The sequence below is a fragment of the Trichoderma harzianum genome (assembly GCF_003025095.1).
Source record: "Trichoderma harzianum CBS 226.95 unplaced genomic scaffold M431scaffold_12, whole genome shotgun sequence".
NCBI classification, from domain to species: domain Eukaryota; kingdom Fungi; phylum Ascomycota; class Sordariomycetes; order Hypocreales; family Hypocreaceae; genus Trichoderma; species Trichoderma harzianum.
The window spans coordinates 1192014-1207432 of NW_020209260.1; the positions used below are offsets into that span (position 1 = coordinate 1192014).

A 15419-nucleotide genomic window follows, 5' to 3' on the forward strand; every position below is an offset into this window, starting at 1 on the left:
AACTGAACTCGCTGCAGATAGTAATGAGGCAACTGCGAGATCAACTGTCAAGTATAGGTCCCGTGGCCAACCAACGTAGGCTACAATTGTTGCCTCAGGTGAGATCTGTCTTGATGATTTTTAACAAGATGGAGTCATATTGAAAAAGAGGAGATCGCATCATTCAGCGAATTTGGCCTCGGGTATTTTATTTGGAGCTCTGCTGCGGTCTGGATCGGGTGTCGCGGCGATGTGACGCGGGGTTTGTATAACCGACGCGGCATTTTAAAAGAGCCCGTACAAGAACGAGACGCAGCTCTGAGCTCTGTTGACTTCTTTGCTTTAATCTATACCAGAGGGACTGTGTCTAGAAGACAGCAATATTTGCCACGCGTCTCCGGTCCATCGTCACGAAACAGCCCAGCCGCGGGAATTGCAGAACACAGACCTAGATTGCCAGAATACCCCGCCTTACTCACTACAGTACCGTTCCAGGTCCAACTGTCGCCATGCCTGTTTATCATGTTGGTATGTTGCACCTGGCTATTAACGCTGACCAAGAGCCTCTCAAATAACAGAGATTTCAGTTCTCTTCAAACTGAAGCCAGATGTAACTGCTCAGCAAGTTGACAATTTGCGAGAAATGGTTCTTGGCATGCATGGCCAGATTCCAGGTGCGCTATCCTTTACTTCAGCTACGGCCCAAATCATTGACCATCATCATAGGCTTGCTCAAGATCTCCTTCGGAGAGCCGCTGCCGATTACAGCTGCGCGAGCACAGGGATTTAATATTGGAATCGTCGCTATTCTTGATAAAGCCGATACCATTCCGATATACGCAGCTCATGCAGCTCATCAGCCGTATGAATACACCTTTCCATGATAGAAGAACCGTACTGATTTAATTGTTTAGGGTGATGAAGAAGAGAGAAGAACTTTGCACTGATGCGTTGGCTTATGACATGGAATTTGACGTCTAGTGCCCTGTATATAGAACTCCAAGAATCTGTAGTGAGATTTAATTTAACTCTTCGATAAGCCGTAGAAAAAAAGTTATCGCTGCTATTTATCTTGCAAATGGAAGACAATGGAGTTCAGGATTGCCATCTCCGTTGTTATTTAGCACACTCCCAGTGACTCCGTTTGCCTCTTCGGTTCTATTCATCCATCTACTTCTTTTCTTAAGCGTATTCTATCTAGCCCACCCTCATTATTCATTTATTACTCATCCTTATGATATATATTTCACCCTAAAAGCCGCTAATAATCTTGAAGTCATATGCTTGCATTTTGACTGACGACGAGCTTGAGCTTCCCAAATTAGCGATTATCGGGACACTGGGTATTTTAATCCATGATAACCTTACATGCCTAGCGCGGTTCAATGCTCGGCAGTGCTCCACTGTAGTCCCGTTCTATAAGCAGCCCTACCCCCGACATCAATCGTGGAAGTTGACCGTGGGTTTCCTCTCTCTAGCTGACTCCGAGTAGCAAGATTCTGCTCAATGGTTTATATAGTGTAGCAAGTGGACTTTCAGTGGCCTGAAGATGTGTAAAATTATTAATAAGAGCGAAATAGAATTTTTATTGGAAGTCTTCCACATGGAGCAGATTGTATCTCTATAATTACACGTTCGAGCCTGTCTTCTTCAATGACTCGACTCAATTAAGCTGTTAAACCTGGCCTTTGTATGTGCCACCGCGTCTCTAAACAAAAAGTATGAGTAGTTGTTGTGCACCTTGTGCAAGAATTCAGACTCCTTTGGTTCGCTCGAAGTTGGGTCACAGACCAAGCACTCTAGACTAAGACGAAATTTAATCTCATCTGCCTTGTTGTCTGTACTTGGGTCCAACCGCTTGACGGAAAATCGATGACAACCAGCGAAACTCCCCTTATTGTCACCAAAGACAATAACAGCCCTACTTCCTATCGATTCGCTGGCCTGGCTATCTGAGAGTTCAATCTCAGCAATTTGGAATGTTCCCCACAGAATACTAGATATAGGAGGGAGCTGGGTGTCCGATAGTTGTTTTGCGCTCCAAATGACTTTTTGATCCGTTGTTGGAATCAACTCTATTTTAATGTGAGATTCATATATTATCAGCTAATTCAAACCCTCCGGATAACTCACCATCATAAGATACTTTCGATAAAGGGAAAAGAGTAAGGGCTATGCTTTCCGGGAGAAAAACTGGCCCTGAAAAAAAGCCCGTCACGAATGCAGACAGTAGATCCTTCTCCGACGCCACATTTTTTCTCGAGCACAGTGATAAGATAATAGAGTGAGAATCTCCTTTGCTGCCATGGCTTCGTGGATTTACAAGCTTTCGAACAGTGTTTGAATCTACCAAAGATTCTGATACTGCCACACTTGATTGGATATGCCTTGGATTTGTTTGCCGGAGACTATCGCGTAGTCTCAAGGCATACGCCCCGCCGACGCCAGCGAAAATCAGAGTCGTCCCTATTGTGATCGTCTTTGGAGTGAAAGCTTCTGCTATCCTTCGGATGGGACTAAACATTTTGAAAAATAATAGTCCCTTTACTTGAGGTATGACAAAGATAAGATTTTCATGAATGCTGAATACTTAAATACTGCCAGGGATTACGGACTTGCTGTTGGCCGAGACCCCGGGCAGCGGCCCGACATATCCCGCGTATAGAAAATATCTCACGTTTCATTCTCCTAGCAGCTTAATTGAAAGGATTTGACCAGGTTATAGGATTCAGCCACTCGTTGTGTATTTTTGGAAGCTGAATTGTGTGTTTCGTAGTCTTTTAGGCAATTTCAGCCATCGTTGTGAGTAACGCGATATAGCAGCATGGACGAAGATCCACGAACCAAATATTCCTTTTGAAGTGCACACCTATACAATGCCTAGGTATGCTGCACTTTGACTTCCGGTCCATGGGCTAAGTTTAATAAGACAATTAGAGAATGATTCTCTATTTCTCGCACGAAAAGTACAGAAACTTACAAATAGTTTGGATATTACTAGTAGGTGCTCTATTCTTGTAGTACATTACAGGGTATGTAGTATATTCTCCGCACGAGAAGCCAAAGCAAATGTCCCACACTCGCGTACCGCTTTCCATATTATACAAGTTGCGTTGCGTGTTACGCGTTTACTCGTTACTCGTATACTCGTATAAACTGGAAGCAAACATACGACCTTGATTCAATCGTTCATCTTTGCTGTCTAGCGCTGAGTAAGTGGCTGAGAGTAGGTAAGCCAGACCCCAACAATTATTCTTTTTCCTTAAGAAAGTATAAGTAGTGCGATATAACTACATCGGCAAATCGGCTCCTAGCTCGTTGTTTAGAGAAAAGCTATGGTTTTCCATAACCTGTTTAAACTGTGATTGGCTCCCAAATCGTTCATTTGATAGAGCATATTGATTACTTCCAAATGCAGACAGATATCTAAGATATGCTTTAGCTTATATAACCATAGCTCTTTCATTTGTAATTGAAGTGCAGCCGATTATTCGATTTTAGTAAGATATTGCGCGTAGCCCCAATTATTGGAAAATGGGCGCCTTGGTTGTATTTATAGGTACTAATGGACCTGTTTCTAAGGTATACCGCGTGAGCATGCACTAAAGCCATTGAGCCCAATCTTACATGCACTGCGTACATAGATTGCTCAACTCTTTCCCCTCTTTCGGATTTTTAACATTCAGAACATCGCTAGATACTTGACACGCGAGGATAGTCAGGAAGAGAGATACAAATGTCTGCCGCCAAGCCAATTTTGATCTCAGGCGGTGGCCTTTCATCGCTACTACTGGCCCAGTCCCTGCGGCGATCCAATATACCCTTCAGGATCTTCGAGCGCGATGCGTCATTTACTTTCCGAGCTCAAGGATACCGACTGAGGTTATCTACAGAAGGACTTGAGGCCATCGAATCGGTTCTTGATGCCCCAACATGGCAGAAATTCTGGGACAAGTGCGGAAAGACCGGTGGTAGCGGGTTCACTGCCATGGATGCCATAACCGGAGAAGAAACGGAACATACTGCTCCCGAAGCTTTGGCTTCTCGAGGCGGCAAAATAGTGGGCATCGCCCGGGGAGATATGCGTAAGGTGTTTGCGGAGGGCTGCGAAGAGCATATTGAATGGGCCAAACACGTAACCGGCTATGAGTTAACTGACGACGGGGTCGTTGCCATATTCTCCGACGGATCTAAGTCAATCGAAGGCTCCATGCTTGTGGGGGGCGAGGGTATCTACTCCAAAGTCGCGAAGCAGCTCTCCGGCGGAAGACTCAAGGTCTATGACACAGGCGCTAGGGGAATACACGGACAGGCCCCCACGACTGCGTTCAAGGGTCTGGGAGAAGGAGTCTTCACTGTGCGGGATAAGACCCGGCCGGACGGTGCCGTGTTCATCATCACCAACATTCGCCCTGATCAAATGGACGACCCCGACATTCAGTTTGGATGGACAATGGGAGGCCAGCCAGGTGTAATCCAGGTTCCCAACGACGATTACAGCATCGTGGGCAAACAGGCTGCTAACATCGCCAAGTCACTTGTGAAGAATTGGCATCCGCGATTTAAGCCCTTGTTTGATGAGATGATTGAGTCCGAAGCGGCATTTTGGAAGATTACATGCTCGACACCATCAGGCGTACCAGAATGGCCAAACGAGCCTCGTGTGACAGTCATAGGAGACGCCGTACACTCAATGACACCCGCGGGAGGAATTGGGGCAAATACTGCCGTTCAAGATTCTGCGCTGCTAGGAAGATTATTGGGTGAGGCTGGGGGGTATGCACCTGGTGTTACGGCTGCCTACGAGAAAGAAATGAGAATTTATGGTAGCAAAGCTGTTCATCAGAGCTATACGACGGCGGTCAGTTCGTTTGGCGTCTTGATTGACGAAGCGACCAGTCCAACGGTCTAGACTTAATGCATTCAGTTATAATATTACAGCATTGCTGCACTGTAATGTAAAAATGTGCATGTCTCACTGAAATTGTTGGCCCTTTATTAGTACATCCCGTCGATAAGAGGATAATTGTTATGTCTGCAGAAATACTCACCAAAGTCTATATGTCCTATGATGGAAGCTATCCTGTTACTTAGGAATGTGGAATAAATAAGACAGAGTGATGATGTTCTAGGAGCTTTTATATGCACCATCTAACACGATATTGCCGAATGTGTATATAATGGCCGTGTCTATATCTAAACTCTGTTGAAAGATCTGGGCAAGGGGGTCCTTTACATATCGGCCTATGGGGTACACACCACCACAGTGGTGGCGTACGCAGCAGCTGTTCTTAGACAGTTAGCCCTGCGACTCTGGTACCTGGCTGCAGCGGTGCTTAAGGGATAACTTCAGTATTTATAGAACCCTTTATGATAGACAATTCTCTTAATAATCGACTATTCATATCGGAAGTTTCCTCGCGAATTCACTGATAGGCTATTCATCTCGGGAACTTCCTTATTTCTGCCATGTGCCCCTCATACATCGATGTAGCTGAGCACTAGCGAGGGTGTGGAGATTCTCGCTAGCTGCTCTCAGCAGGGGATTTTGCAATTTTGCATCATTGGGGTTTATATTGTTCATGTCGGTGGTAAGTGTAGATTAAGTCCAGGTCTTCAGCTTGTTTGGTCAATTATCTACTCATACTTTCGGTTCTAACTAACGCCTTATTAGTTTAAATTGATGTCTCTGAATAACATGTTTTGCGCTATCCATCGTCGCCTTGGTAAGTTGAAAATCTTTTCCTACAATGTTCAGGCAGTTTATAAGACAGCAGATGCTGCTATAGCCGCACAACTACGTATAATAATTACAATGAACCAAACATTTCGTTTTCCTACAATTTATGAGGTGGAACATCTCATATATTGAGGGTAGCCGGCTCTAAGATCGCTGGAGTTTGGGTCTGTTTATCGGACATAAAGATTACTGATCTTTACCGATTGGGACAATGGTGACTTGGAACTACTTACCAAGTTAGTATGTTTGGGATCTTGATGAGTCAACAGGAGTTCACTACTGCAAGGATATTTTACATGATTCAATTAGACTTGCTGTTGCACGGAGAAAGACATACGATGCCTTTTGCCTTAGTAGCAGATTCTTTTCCACTCAAATGTTAACGATAATGGAAAGAAGAATTATGTATTAGTATTAGATATATCCACTGTTGACAAATCTTTCAATTACTCTTTTACATGTAATTTTGCAGCCTTGCTCGTAGTCAAATGAGATTGTGCCTATCAAAATCGGCATATATAAATACGCATCGTTTAATTTTCTTCTTCCACTGTGTTATCGAGATGTCAAAGACGTTACAAAATGGCAGATATTACTAATGATACAACATCGGAGACTATGAGTGTCTCCGAGGACCCAAATTCGCTGGAAAGAGGGCAGGGGAGCCTACCTGCTGATAGAGAAAAAAATCAGCTTAAGCAAGGAAGTCAAGATCAGCAGTTGCCCCATTCCAACGAGCAATGGGATTGGAAGACAGATCCAGATAATCCATACAACTGGCCTGCAAGCAGGAAAGCATGGCAAATCGCCATTGTCTCCTCAATGGCCTTTACAGCGTTTGTTTACACACCTGCAGACGTGAGCAGTATATATGAGTATATCTAACATTTTGTCCAGATCCTTCGGCACCTCAGTAATGACCGCATCTCCAGAACAACTCATCAGTGAATTCGGGGTGACGACAACACAATCAATTTTACCTCTTTCGCTCTATGTCTTCGCTCTTGCGCTGGGACCAGTAATTGGGGGACCCTTGTCAGAGACGATTGGTAGATACTACATCTTCATGATAGGCGTCCTCATTGGAGCTCTTTTCGCCATCGGCTGTGGCACGGTACAAAATTTCGCTGGACTCTGCATTCTTCGCTTCTTATCTGGTCTCTTCTTCGCCCCCACGTTGGCAATCTCTGGCGGAACTCTCAACGAGATATATAAGCCGGAACACCGAGGCATACCATCCACCTTCTTTATTACGACCCCTTTGCTGGGGCCAGGTTTTGGGTATGTATGGCGATGAATAGCCAATTCTTTTTTTAGAGTGAGAGAGAGAGAAGAAATGAGCTAACTGTCATCGGTGTAGTCCTGTTATTGGAGGTTTTGTTACGCACAGAAAGGGCTGGCGATGGACACAGTGGACAATTATTTTCTTTTCAATCTTTTGCCTTCTTCTTGGTCTTATTTTCGGCCGAGAGACGTTTCATCCGATTCTCAAGAAACGCAAAGCAAAGCAACTTGGCCAGCCGATACCACCGCCGCCACCTCTCCGTATGAGGCTGAAGCTCTTCATGACTGTTGCGCTCTTTCGGCCCTTACTCATGCTGGCGATTGAGCCAATTACGACCTTATTCTGCTTGTATTCGGCGTTGGAGTTCGCCACTCTCTTCTCATTCTTCGCTGCAATACCGTATGTGTTCCAAGAAGTGTACCACTTCTCCACGGAGCAAGTGGGCTTGGTGTTTATTTCCATCATCATCGGCTGTGTTTTGGGCGCCATCACACTTATACTATGCAACAAGTATTTTTACCTTCCCCAAGTTGCAAAATATCCTCCTCACCAGGTACCTCCCGAGCATCGGCTGTATGCTGCTATGATCGGTAGTATCGGTCTCCCTCTTGGGCTATTTTGGTTTGGTTGGACCTCAAAGTCCGATATATCTTGGGCCAGTCCCGCAGTTGCTATCATTCCATTTACTTGGGGCAATTTGTGTTTGTTTACAGGCAGCCTGCAGTACTTAATTGACACCTACCAGGGAATGACCATTGCAAGCGCCGTGAGCGCTAATAGTCTAGCCAGATATATTCTTTCCGGTGCATTTCCACTCTTCACTACTCAAAGTAAGTAATTTCTCGTTTAAACGCGTATTGTAATACAGCTGACACATTAATTGTAGTGTGCAGGAACTTGGGCATTGGCTGGGCAAGCAGCTTACTTGGCTTTCTTGCAGTGGCACTTTTACCAGTTCCATGGATTTTTTTCAAGTTTGGAAAGCTTATTAGATCAAAAAGCCGATATGAGGCGTCCAAATTCTAATATCTTCTCTTGTTGGCATATATATATACATATATGCACAAGTACATCACAGATTTTAAAATCGTTGTTGGCAAAACCTACATGGTATTGATAAACTAGATGAGGGGTTGTCTTGAAAAGGGTAGTGTAGTCGCAACAGATGATTTTGTTGGTGGCCTTTGCGTACTTGCTTGGCATGCTGGCTGTCCGTGTTATGCTGTCATCAACACGGCGCAGGTCTTGTTATATACCAATAGATTCAGTAATTCAAAGACACTCATACCTAATCGCTGAAAGACAATTATCCAAATTGATGCGCAATGTTTGTTAAGTGCACCGAGATACGCAGCAAATTGGTATGTGAGCTTTTCGGGAACCGCTTTGCGACATGTAAAAAACACGAAATCTCACGACTCATAGAGCGTTTTAGTGCTATCCTCAGCACTATGCACGCAATGACGAAATGAATAATAGTGAGCTGCATTTTCCGCTCCCGCCGAAGATGGAGATCTTACGAAGACCTAGAGGGATCTCCAACACCCAAAAAGGGCATTGCTCATGGATTGGCTCATGTGCTCGACACAATTATGACTTGTATGACAACGGGAGGACAAAGAAATTTTACTTCTCCGTTGTGCCGGAATGTGTCCAATCACTGGCAAAGGGAGTTCCTTCAGCGCCGAAGATGAGCACTAGCAGGTCAGCACACCGCCCGAATAAGTTTAAGGGCGATTAGAATGTACCTCCAAGCATATTGTATGGTGTTTAACATAGGTAACAATAACTGTTGTCAGAGTTTACTCAACTTGGTGCAAAGGCAACGAGCGGTAGAATGAACCTAAAGAAATTGTGCCAGATGACAACCCGAATAAAGAGACCATTTAATAATATATAACAAGCTTTACACCCCAAGGTTTACGATGGATATCTGCGTTATATCTTGCTGCATCATCTTGCTCATAGGATTTACGACCGTTGCTCTCACATCCGCATTTCAACACTCCGCACACATAGCTACGAGGGGAAATATTATTCCACCTTAAAAAGCAATGACGCAAAAGAAAATCACGGGAAATAAAGTAGCCGTCTGTGGACTGGGTAAGAATTATGGCCTACCTCAGCTGGATTGCATCTTAACCCCATCCCCAACAGCGAAGACATCTACTGTCGTTACACTACTAACTGAGCATGCAAAAAGGTATTGCAGGAATCTCGGCCGTGAAGAACTTGACTGAAGCTGGTTTTGATGTAACTGGTTTCGAAGCTTCCGATGCAATTGGTGGCCTCTGGCACTATACCGAGGATGCGAGGACAAGCTGCTTATCTAGTAAGCTGTGTCATCCCCTACTGAGTTTCCGTATCTCACCATCATTTTATCCGACAGATACAAGAGCGCTAGGTCGGAGGGATACGGTAAGTGAGCTGATAGTCTTGAAGAAATGGATGTGGCTGATTCTACAGTTTGGCTTCTCTGACTTTCCTTATGCTGGTGGTACGTCTAACATTTTTCAATTGCATGCCTAACTTCACACACATTGATATTTAAATGAAGTTCCTAGATGCATCTGATGGCCCGCTCTATCCAAAAAAAAACCAGGCATTTCTGGAGTCATATGCTGAGCATTTTGGCATTGTTCACCGATTTCGACTCAATACAAAAGTGACAACCGTCAGTCGAGTTGGGGATAAGTGGTCTTTATTGCTTACGGATGCACAAGGTAAAAGAGAAGAGGAAATGTTTGATAGACTGGTCGTTTGTACTGGACTCTTCCAAACACCAAAAGAGCCTCGTGTTGAAGGGCTCGACCAATTCAGAGGTAAAATACTAAATGCTCATACATACGAAAGGTACGAGGATGCCTGTGCGCAGTACGATGGCCAAGCTGTTGGGTCTCTAATTCGAAGCTTCCTAGCCCAAAGAGTTTCGATGGGAAGCGAGTATTGGTTGTTGGACTTGGCTCTACGGCTACAGACATTGCCAGAGGTCTTGCTGGTAGAGCCAATCAAGTTTTCATATCTCACCGAAATGGGTGTCTGATGGTAGAAATGATTTTCAACTTGGTCAAAGTATCTGCTGATATACTACGCAGTTGCCGTACGGTAAGGCAAACGATGTATGCTTCCCTCCTCTCCGCGAGCAGCGGAAAGCCATCAAAAGGCCACCCTTTGAACAAGGCCAAATACTCCACAAAGCTTTTCTCGAAATGCAAGACGAAGCGTTCAATCTGCGGCCAGAGTGGGGTCTTGCTAACGCTCCTGCAATGCCTCATAAGCTACCAATCATTGGAGACGAATTCCATGACCTTCTTGTATCTGGAACTGTTACCTTGGTTGCCGGGGTAAGCCGGGTTCTTGACTCCCATGTAGAACTTACAGACGGGAAAAAACTGGAAGTCGATGCCATAATATTTGCAATTGGCTACAACAAGTCCTTTTCACTGCTAGGTCCCTACGATCCCTCTAGGCATATGCCCCAGGCATGGAAAGATGCTCGTGGTTCTATGGGACGACCTCTCGCAAGGCTTTACCAAGGCATCTTTTCATTGGATTTCCCAGACTCTCTCGCCTACTCAGAGACCGTAGGTCCCACTTTATCTGCTTCGATCAACGCGGATCTGGCGTCAATGGCCCTGGCCCAGGTGTGGCTCGGAGCCTCAAAGTTGCCGTCCGCTAGGGAGATGGCAAAGAGTGCCGACACACAAAATCAGATGGTGATATCACTGGCAAAGGAAGCCGAGATTTTCGACCCTGCCATTGTGAATACCACGGAATGGACTATATGGGCTGACAGGGCGGCAGGTCTGGGTATTCAGGACAGAATTGGGTACGGGTGGAAATCCTGGTGGCTGTGGTTGACAGATTATCGTCTATACAAAACACTTTTGGATGGAAAGTTTGTGCCACAGGTCTATAGGATTTTTGATGAAGGGAAACGGAAACCATGGAAAGGCGCTCGTGAATCGTTTTTCAAGGCCAATGGAATGAGTTGATCACTCATTGCCTGTCGGAGGCTCCGATACCTGAGCTTATGTGTGGGCTGGATGTTTCGGTAATTGCTTCGATGTTCAGTCCCGAAAATCCGAGAGTATATTCCGAAGAGCTAGTATAAAGACACTGCTTGAGAATAATGGACTTTCTCTGGCATATCGACCCTTCAAATACAGTATTCGCTACTGAACAACACAACCATGGCTTTTCTGAGGAGCTACTTTACTACCAAACCAGCACTCCTGGAAAAGGATGTGACTGACTTAAAAGGAAAGGTGAGGTTAAAATTAATAACAAACCTTCCCTCTTTATGAGCGCTGATCTAATTGTTATGTTTATGCAAAGGTCTTTATCATCACTGGAGGTACTGGAGGCATAGGTCTTGAGTTGGCCAAGATCTTATATCATGCCAATGCGACCCGAATCTATATTCTTTCACGATCTGCGCAGTCAGGAGACACGGCGATTGGGCTGATCAAGACATCGGAGGCTCCCCCGGGAATGAAGCAACGATCTGCTAAAGATGAAGACACTGTTCGATTCATTGCGCTCGATCTCGGCGATTTCTCCAGTATCAAGGCAGCAGCTGAGTCCTTCCTGAAGCTTGAAACGCGCCTTGATGTTATATGGCATAATGCAGCTGTTATGCTTGCGCCAGAAGGCAGCGTTAGCAAGCAGGGCCACGAGTTGACCTTTGCAACCAATGTTTTCGGCCCCTTTTTATTCCAGCATTTTCTGACCCCAATCATGCTTCAAACATCACGAAATCCTGCTACGGTAAAGGGATCTGTTCGAGTTTGTTGGGCCGGGTCTGGTGACAGCGTAGTACCGCCAGGAGAAGATGGTATCTTGTGGGATGATTGGAAGCTAAGCTCTCCTGAATTTGGGGGCTTCAAAGGCCGTACTATGAGATACATGCAGAGCAAGGCTGGTAACGCAATTCTCGCAGCCGAGATGGCCAAGCTCCATCCAGATATCACCAGCTGCGCGTTTAATCCAGGGGCTATCAGGACGGATATTGCCCGTCACGCTCCATGGTTCCTACAGGCTTTCCACAATTTGATGGCTCATCCGGTACGATTTGGTGCCTTAACGGAGCTTTACGCTGGATTCTCCGACGAAGTTGCCAAGAAAAATGGATGCTTTGTAGTTCCATTTGGCCAGATCGGTTCAACCGTCCCAAAAGTGGAGGCTGGAATCGCGGAGAGGAATACTGGTAAGAGACTTTGGGATCTGTGTGACGAACATGTTCGAGATTATTACTAGGACACAGGTGGCAATTTTTTTTTTGGGGGGGGGGGGGGGGGGTTAAAGTCTGTACACAGGCAAATTATGAGCGGAGAGCAATGGTATGGGGATTCAGTTTGTGCGAGAGAATATTGGAAGTTGATAGTATTGTTTTAATATGAGGAAGAGCTGTTTCACTTCTCGACATTCGCGTACCTGACCGCTGGCGTAGAGTGTAATAGCGTGATGATCTGTATGGCGGGCCTGTTTGTCTCCGCCTGAATTCTTGTTCGGTGCCGCAGGTGTCCACGGTCCTGCGCTAATGTGTTGTGTACAAATCGGAGTTTCGGCACATGCTTATGGTTCCGAGATTCCGATCTCAGCTTGGCCAGTACCAACTCTTCCCCTAAACGACGTCCAACAGTAGCCGGTAGAGGCGCGCCTGCAATGTTGCGCAAATTCCTCTTGACAGCAGTCGTATCGTATTTCGGACTCTAGGCCTTCTCTACGTTCCAATGGAGAAAGCCGCTGGTTCTCCGTTTACACGTGGCGGAGCAGAGGTTGAGCCCAGAAGAAGGACGGGCCATCTTCGTCGGTCCTGTGAGACATGTCGGAGGTCAAAGGTCCGGTGCATTCCCAAAGCAGATAGCAGCAATGCATTTCCACTATGCGAAAGGTGATTCCAATATCTTTTTTTCCCCGTGCAGAGGAGAGCATATCATTGACAATTGACTTAGATGTAGTGTCAATGGGACGGCTTGCATCTTCGAGCGCGCCATTGCTCGACCTCGACAAACCAAATCGATGCCGTATGTTCTTCTTCTACTTCTTATTCTTTTCTTGCATTTACCCATTAATTACCATTATAGACTGACTAGCACACTACAGGAAATCGAAGAGGAAAGTTGTTGAGGAGAAGATCGACGGACTAGTTACGCTCATATCGTCGATATCTGCAAAGTCTACCGCGAGGGAAGTTCAGTCTCCAACCAATGTAGATTCAACAACATCTCTAGGGGCAAATAGCTCACCAGAATGTACAACATTATCCCCAACTGCTCGCCAGGATGTGGTTGCAAAGGGATTTCTCACCACGGATGAAGCAAAGCAGCTTCTAGCCGATTTCGCTGCTGCTTCTGAAGAATTCTCGCCTGTACTGCTTCCACCTGAAACTAGCTTGGATTACCTACGGTTGGAGAGACCTTGCCTTCTCCTTGCAATTCTCGCCGCTTGCGCTCGAGATCATCTTCAAGTTAGACTGGAGGTAGAATTCCGAAAGATGCTGGCCGACAGAGTGATTGTGAATGCCGAGAAGAATCTAGACTTGTTACAAGGGCTATTAGTATATCTTACTTGGTAATATTTACAATATCTCCCTTTCAATTGTTACGTACACACTAACGTTAGCCTAAAAGGAATCATCTCTACTTCAATCCTGCTAAGGAACAGATTTACCAGTTATCTCAAATGGCGACTACAATGGCAGCCGAGCTCAAACTTCCGCCCGATGACTCAATTAAAGACACCTTAATTCAGCAGCGCGGAACTTTTGACAAAAATGGGCAATACTACTTTATCATCGAGAAGATGAGAACATTTGTGGCTTGCTACTACGTTGACTCCTGGTGAGTAGACTAAAGACATTGCTCAACTGTATGGCTAATATCTCCACCACAAGTATCTCTTTGGCAATGAGGAAACCAACCCACTTTAAATATTGCAGAACTGTCGCCGATTGTTGTATCTTGCTGCCCTATGTCTCACTCACAGCATCCGATGAAATTTTATCTTGCTTTGTGCAATTGCAAGGACTGGCTGAGGAAATCGATCAGCTGTTTCAGTATAACAATATCCGGTGGTTGGAGGTTGTGGATCATATGCAGATACAAGTAATGATGAACAAATTCAAGGAAAAGCTGGATGAACTAGTCAAGAGCTTTCCGCCTGAGGCAAAAGCAAACAGTAAGTGGCAATCGCATTCTTCTTCCTCTGGGGTTTATTAGATGCTCATTGCCATAGGCTTAATTCAAAGGAAATGCCTTTATATCCAGATATACATACAAGAAGTTGGCCTTCATTCCCCGCCACATCATGAGGTCAATCTTGACTTCAGTACAATGTGTTGCAACTGGTGCTCATCATTGCCACGACTTAATATCGCCATCTCGTGCATTCGAGCGGCGCAGACTTATATCAACGAGTATGTCTTCTTATCTCCGCAAAGTCTTCGAACTACTGTTCTGTTTCAAGAGTCGGAACTTCTATATGCCATTCTTGTGCTCGCTGCAGCTACACTTGGGGGCGTGACTGTGAGCGAGCCTGGCCAATTACGTGAACTCGCAGACATTTCGACATATCTTATCGCTCTCCGCGATAAAATGTTGACGATGGGAACAATGTCAGATCATGGGCAAGATAGACGCGACTACTTCTGGAAAATGACGCAATTTTTCAAGCATTGCTTGAACTGGAAATCTCAAGAATCTGGCAATCAGGATCCCTGTCTAAGCACCTGTTCCTCCAGTAGCGACGACAGCATGTCGTTTTTGAGAATCTTGGAGAATATACCCACAGAGGAAGTGATCCAGAAAGACACTATGTTTAATCTATTGGATATGAGCTGGATAATGATCGCCTCTGAGTTTTAATATTGTTTTCTTAATTTAGACTTGGCAATTCAGAGCAATCTGAATGTGATATCAGCCTTGGTAAATGAGAACTGGAAAGGAATATGATCTTTTGTACGTTTAAGTCTATTTGGAATCTTGTTTAGTAGTGCTCATTTAGATTACCCCACCCACAGTAAACTGTGACCACACCATTGTTCCCTCTCAACGTTTAATACCTTGTTTAATACCTAAGTTCGTATTGTTCAGGCGATTATGGCTAAGCCGCATAACACCGAAGTGCCGCTCTTACAGAAAGGCCAAGGCTTTGATCTTGATTCTGTTGAGAAACCGAATTATGCTTCGCGTTTACCCAGGATGGTTGATGTTCTTAATCCGGGGTTCCATCTTTTGTTACGCTCCAATACAGTTGAGTTAAATGGACAGACCTTCTTCCAGTTGTGAACGTTATTGTCAGGCTTCTCTAAGTCCTCGTTGGGCATCAGCCATGACTCAGGTCCAGACAAAGGTCCAGACAAAGGCTTGGCAACGTCAGCATATGTCAACACTTCAATGTTACATTGCATCA

At 45.1% G+C, this 15419-nt stretch overlaps 7 protein-coding genes across 7 annotated transcripts; 6 read left to right on the forward strand and 1 right to left on the reverse strand.

Annotated features, from left to right (window-relative positions):
* Positions 1–93: 93 nt before the first annotated feature.
* On the forward strand, positions 94–1106 carry M431DRAFT_511527 (hypothetical protein). The gene is made up of 4 exons (XM_024919669.1): positions 94–507; positions 567–653; positions 706–841; positions 894–1106. The coding sequence occupies exons 1-4, from the start codon at positions 489–491 to the stop codon at positions 958–960; spliced, it is 309 nt and encodes a 102-aa protein (XP_024771135.1). The 5' UTR covers positions 94–488; the 3' UTR covers positions 961–1106.
* A 442-nt stretch (positions 1107–1548) lies between these two features.
* Positions 1549–2517, reverse strand: M431DRAFT_523312 (hypothetical protein). The gene is made up of 2 exons (XM_024920536.1): positions 2113–2517; positions 1549–2054 (listed from the first exon to the last, which is right to left on the reverse strand). The coding sequence occupies exons 1-2, from the start codon at positions 2501–2503 to the stop codon at positions 1630–1632; spliced, it is 816 nt and encodes a 271-aa protein (XP_024771136.1). The 5' UTR covers positions 2504–2517; the 3' UTR covers positions 1549–1629.
* Positions 2518–3594: 1077 nt separating this feature from the next.
* On the forward strand, positions 3595–4931 carry M431DRAFT_511529 (hypothetical protein). The gene has a single exon (XM_024919670.1). The coding sequence runs from the start codon at positions 3716–3718 to the stop codon at positions 4889–4891; it is 1176 nt and encodes a 391-aa protein (XP_024771137.1). The 5' UTR covers positions 3595–3715; the 3' UTR covers positions 4892–4931.
* Positions 4932–6337: 1406 nt separating this feature from the next.
* M431DRAFT_93545 (hypothetical protein) lies at positions 6338–8030 on the forward strand (the record flags this gene model as incomplete). Its single annotated transcript, XM_024924489.1, has 4 exons — positions 6338–6555; positions 6617–7000; positions 7080–7834; positions 7891–8030. The coding sequence occupies 4 exons, from the start codon at positions 6338–6340 to the stop codon at positions 8028–8030; spliced, it is 1497 nt and encodes a 498-aa protein (XP_024771138.1).
* Positions 8031–9197: 1167 nt separating this feature from the next.
* On the forward strand, positions 9198–10999 carry M431DRAFT_93747 (hypothetical protein; the record flags this gene model as incomplete). Its single annotated transcript, XM_024924507.1, has 5 exons — positions 9198–9336; positions 9439–9501; positions 9569–9857; positions 9923–10049; positions 10100–10999. The coding sequence occupies 5 exons, from the start codon at positions 9198–9200 to the stop codon at positions 10997–10999; spliced, it is 1518 nt and encodes a 505-aa protein (XP_024771139.1).
* A 198-nt stretch (positions 11000–11197) lies between these two features.
* Positions 11198–12263, forward strand: M431DRAFT_123195 (hypothetical protein; the record flags this gene model as incomplete). The annotated part of the gene is made up of 2 exons (XM_024912180.1): positions 11198–11272; positions 11343–12263. The coding sequence occupies 2 exons, from the start codon at positions 11198–11200 to the stop codon at positions 12261–12263; spliced, it is 996 nt and encodes a 331-aa protein (XP_024771140.1).
* Positions 12264–12645: 382 nt separating this feature from the next.
* M431DRAFT_523315 (hypothetical protein) lies at positions 12646–15036 on the forward strand. Its single transcript, XM_024920537.1, has 6 exons — positions 12646–12900; positions 12962–13033; positions 13113–13580; positions 13640–13849; positions 13903–14186; positions 14244–15036. The coding sequence occupies exons 1-6, from the start codon at positions 12740–12742 to the stop codon at positions 14870–14872; spliced, it is 1824 nt and encodes a 607-aa protein (XP_024771141.1). The 5' UTR covers positions 12646–12739; the 3' UTR covers positions 14873–15036.
* The last annotated feature ends 383 nt before the right edge of the window (positions 15037–15419 follow it).

Excerpts from the sequence above, each read along its gene's own strand:
- M431DRAFT_511527 (XM_024919669.1), top strand. Across the intron at positions 654-705 it reads CATGCATGGCCAGATTCCAG|GCTTGCTCAAGATCTCCTTC; the intron begins GTGCGCTATCCT and ends CCATCATCATAG. Across the intron at positions 842-893 it reads GCTCATGCAGCTCATCAGCC|GGTGATGAAGAAGAGAGAAG; the intron begins GTATGAATACAC and ends TTAATTGTTTAG.
- M431DRAFT_523312 (XM_024920536.1), bottom strand. The coding sequence starts at position 2,503 with ATGTTTAGTCCCATCCGAAGGATAGCAGAAGCTTTCACTCCAAAGACG. Across the intron at positions 2,055-2,112 it reads ATCGAAAGTATCTTATGATG|AGTTGATTCCAACAACGGAT; the intron begins GTGAGTTATCCG and ends ACATTAAAATAG.
- M431DRAFT_511529 (XM_024919670.1), top strand. The coding sequence starts at position 3,716 with ATGTCTGCCGCCAAGCCAATTTTGATCTCAGGCGGTGGCCTTTCATCG.
- M431DRAFT_523315 (XM_024920537.1), top strand. The coding sequence starts at position 12,740 with ATGGAGAAAGCCGCTGGTTCTCCGTTTACACGTGGCGGAGCAGAGGTT. Across the intron at positions 12,901-12,961 it reads GCATTTCCACTATGCGAAAG|ATGTAGTGTCAATGGGACGG; the intron begins GTGATTCCAATA and ends CAATTGACTTAG. Across the intron at positions 13,034-13,112 it reads CGACAAACCAAATCGATGCC|GAAATCGAAGAGGAAAGTTG; the intron begins GTATGTTCTTCT and ends AGCACACTACAG.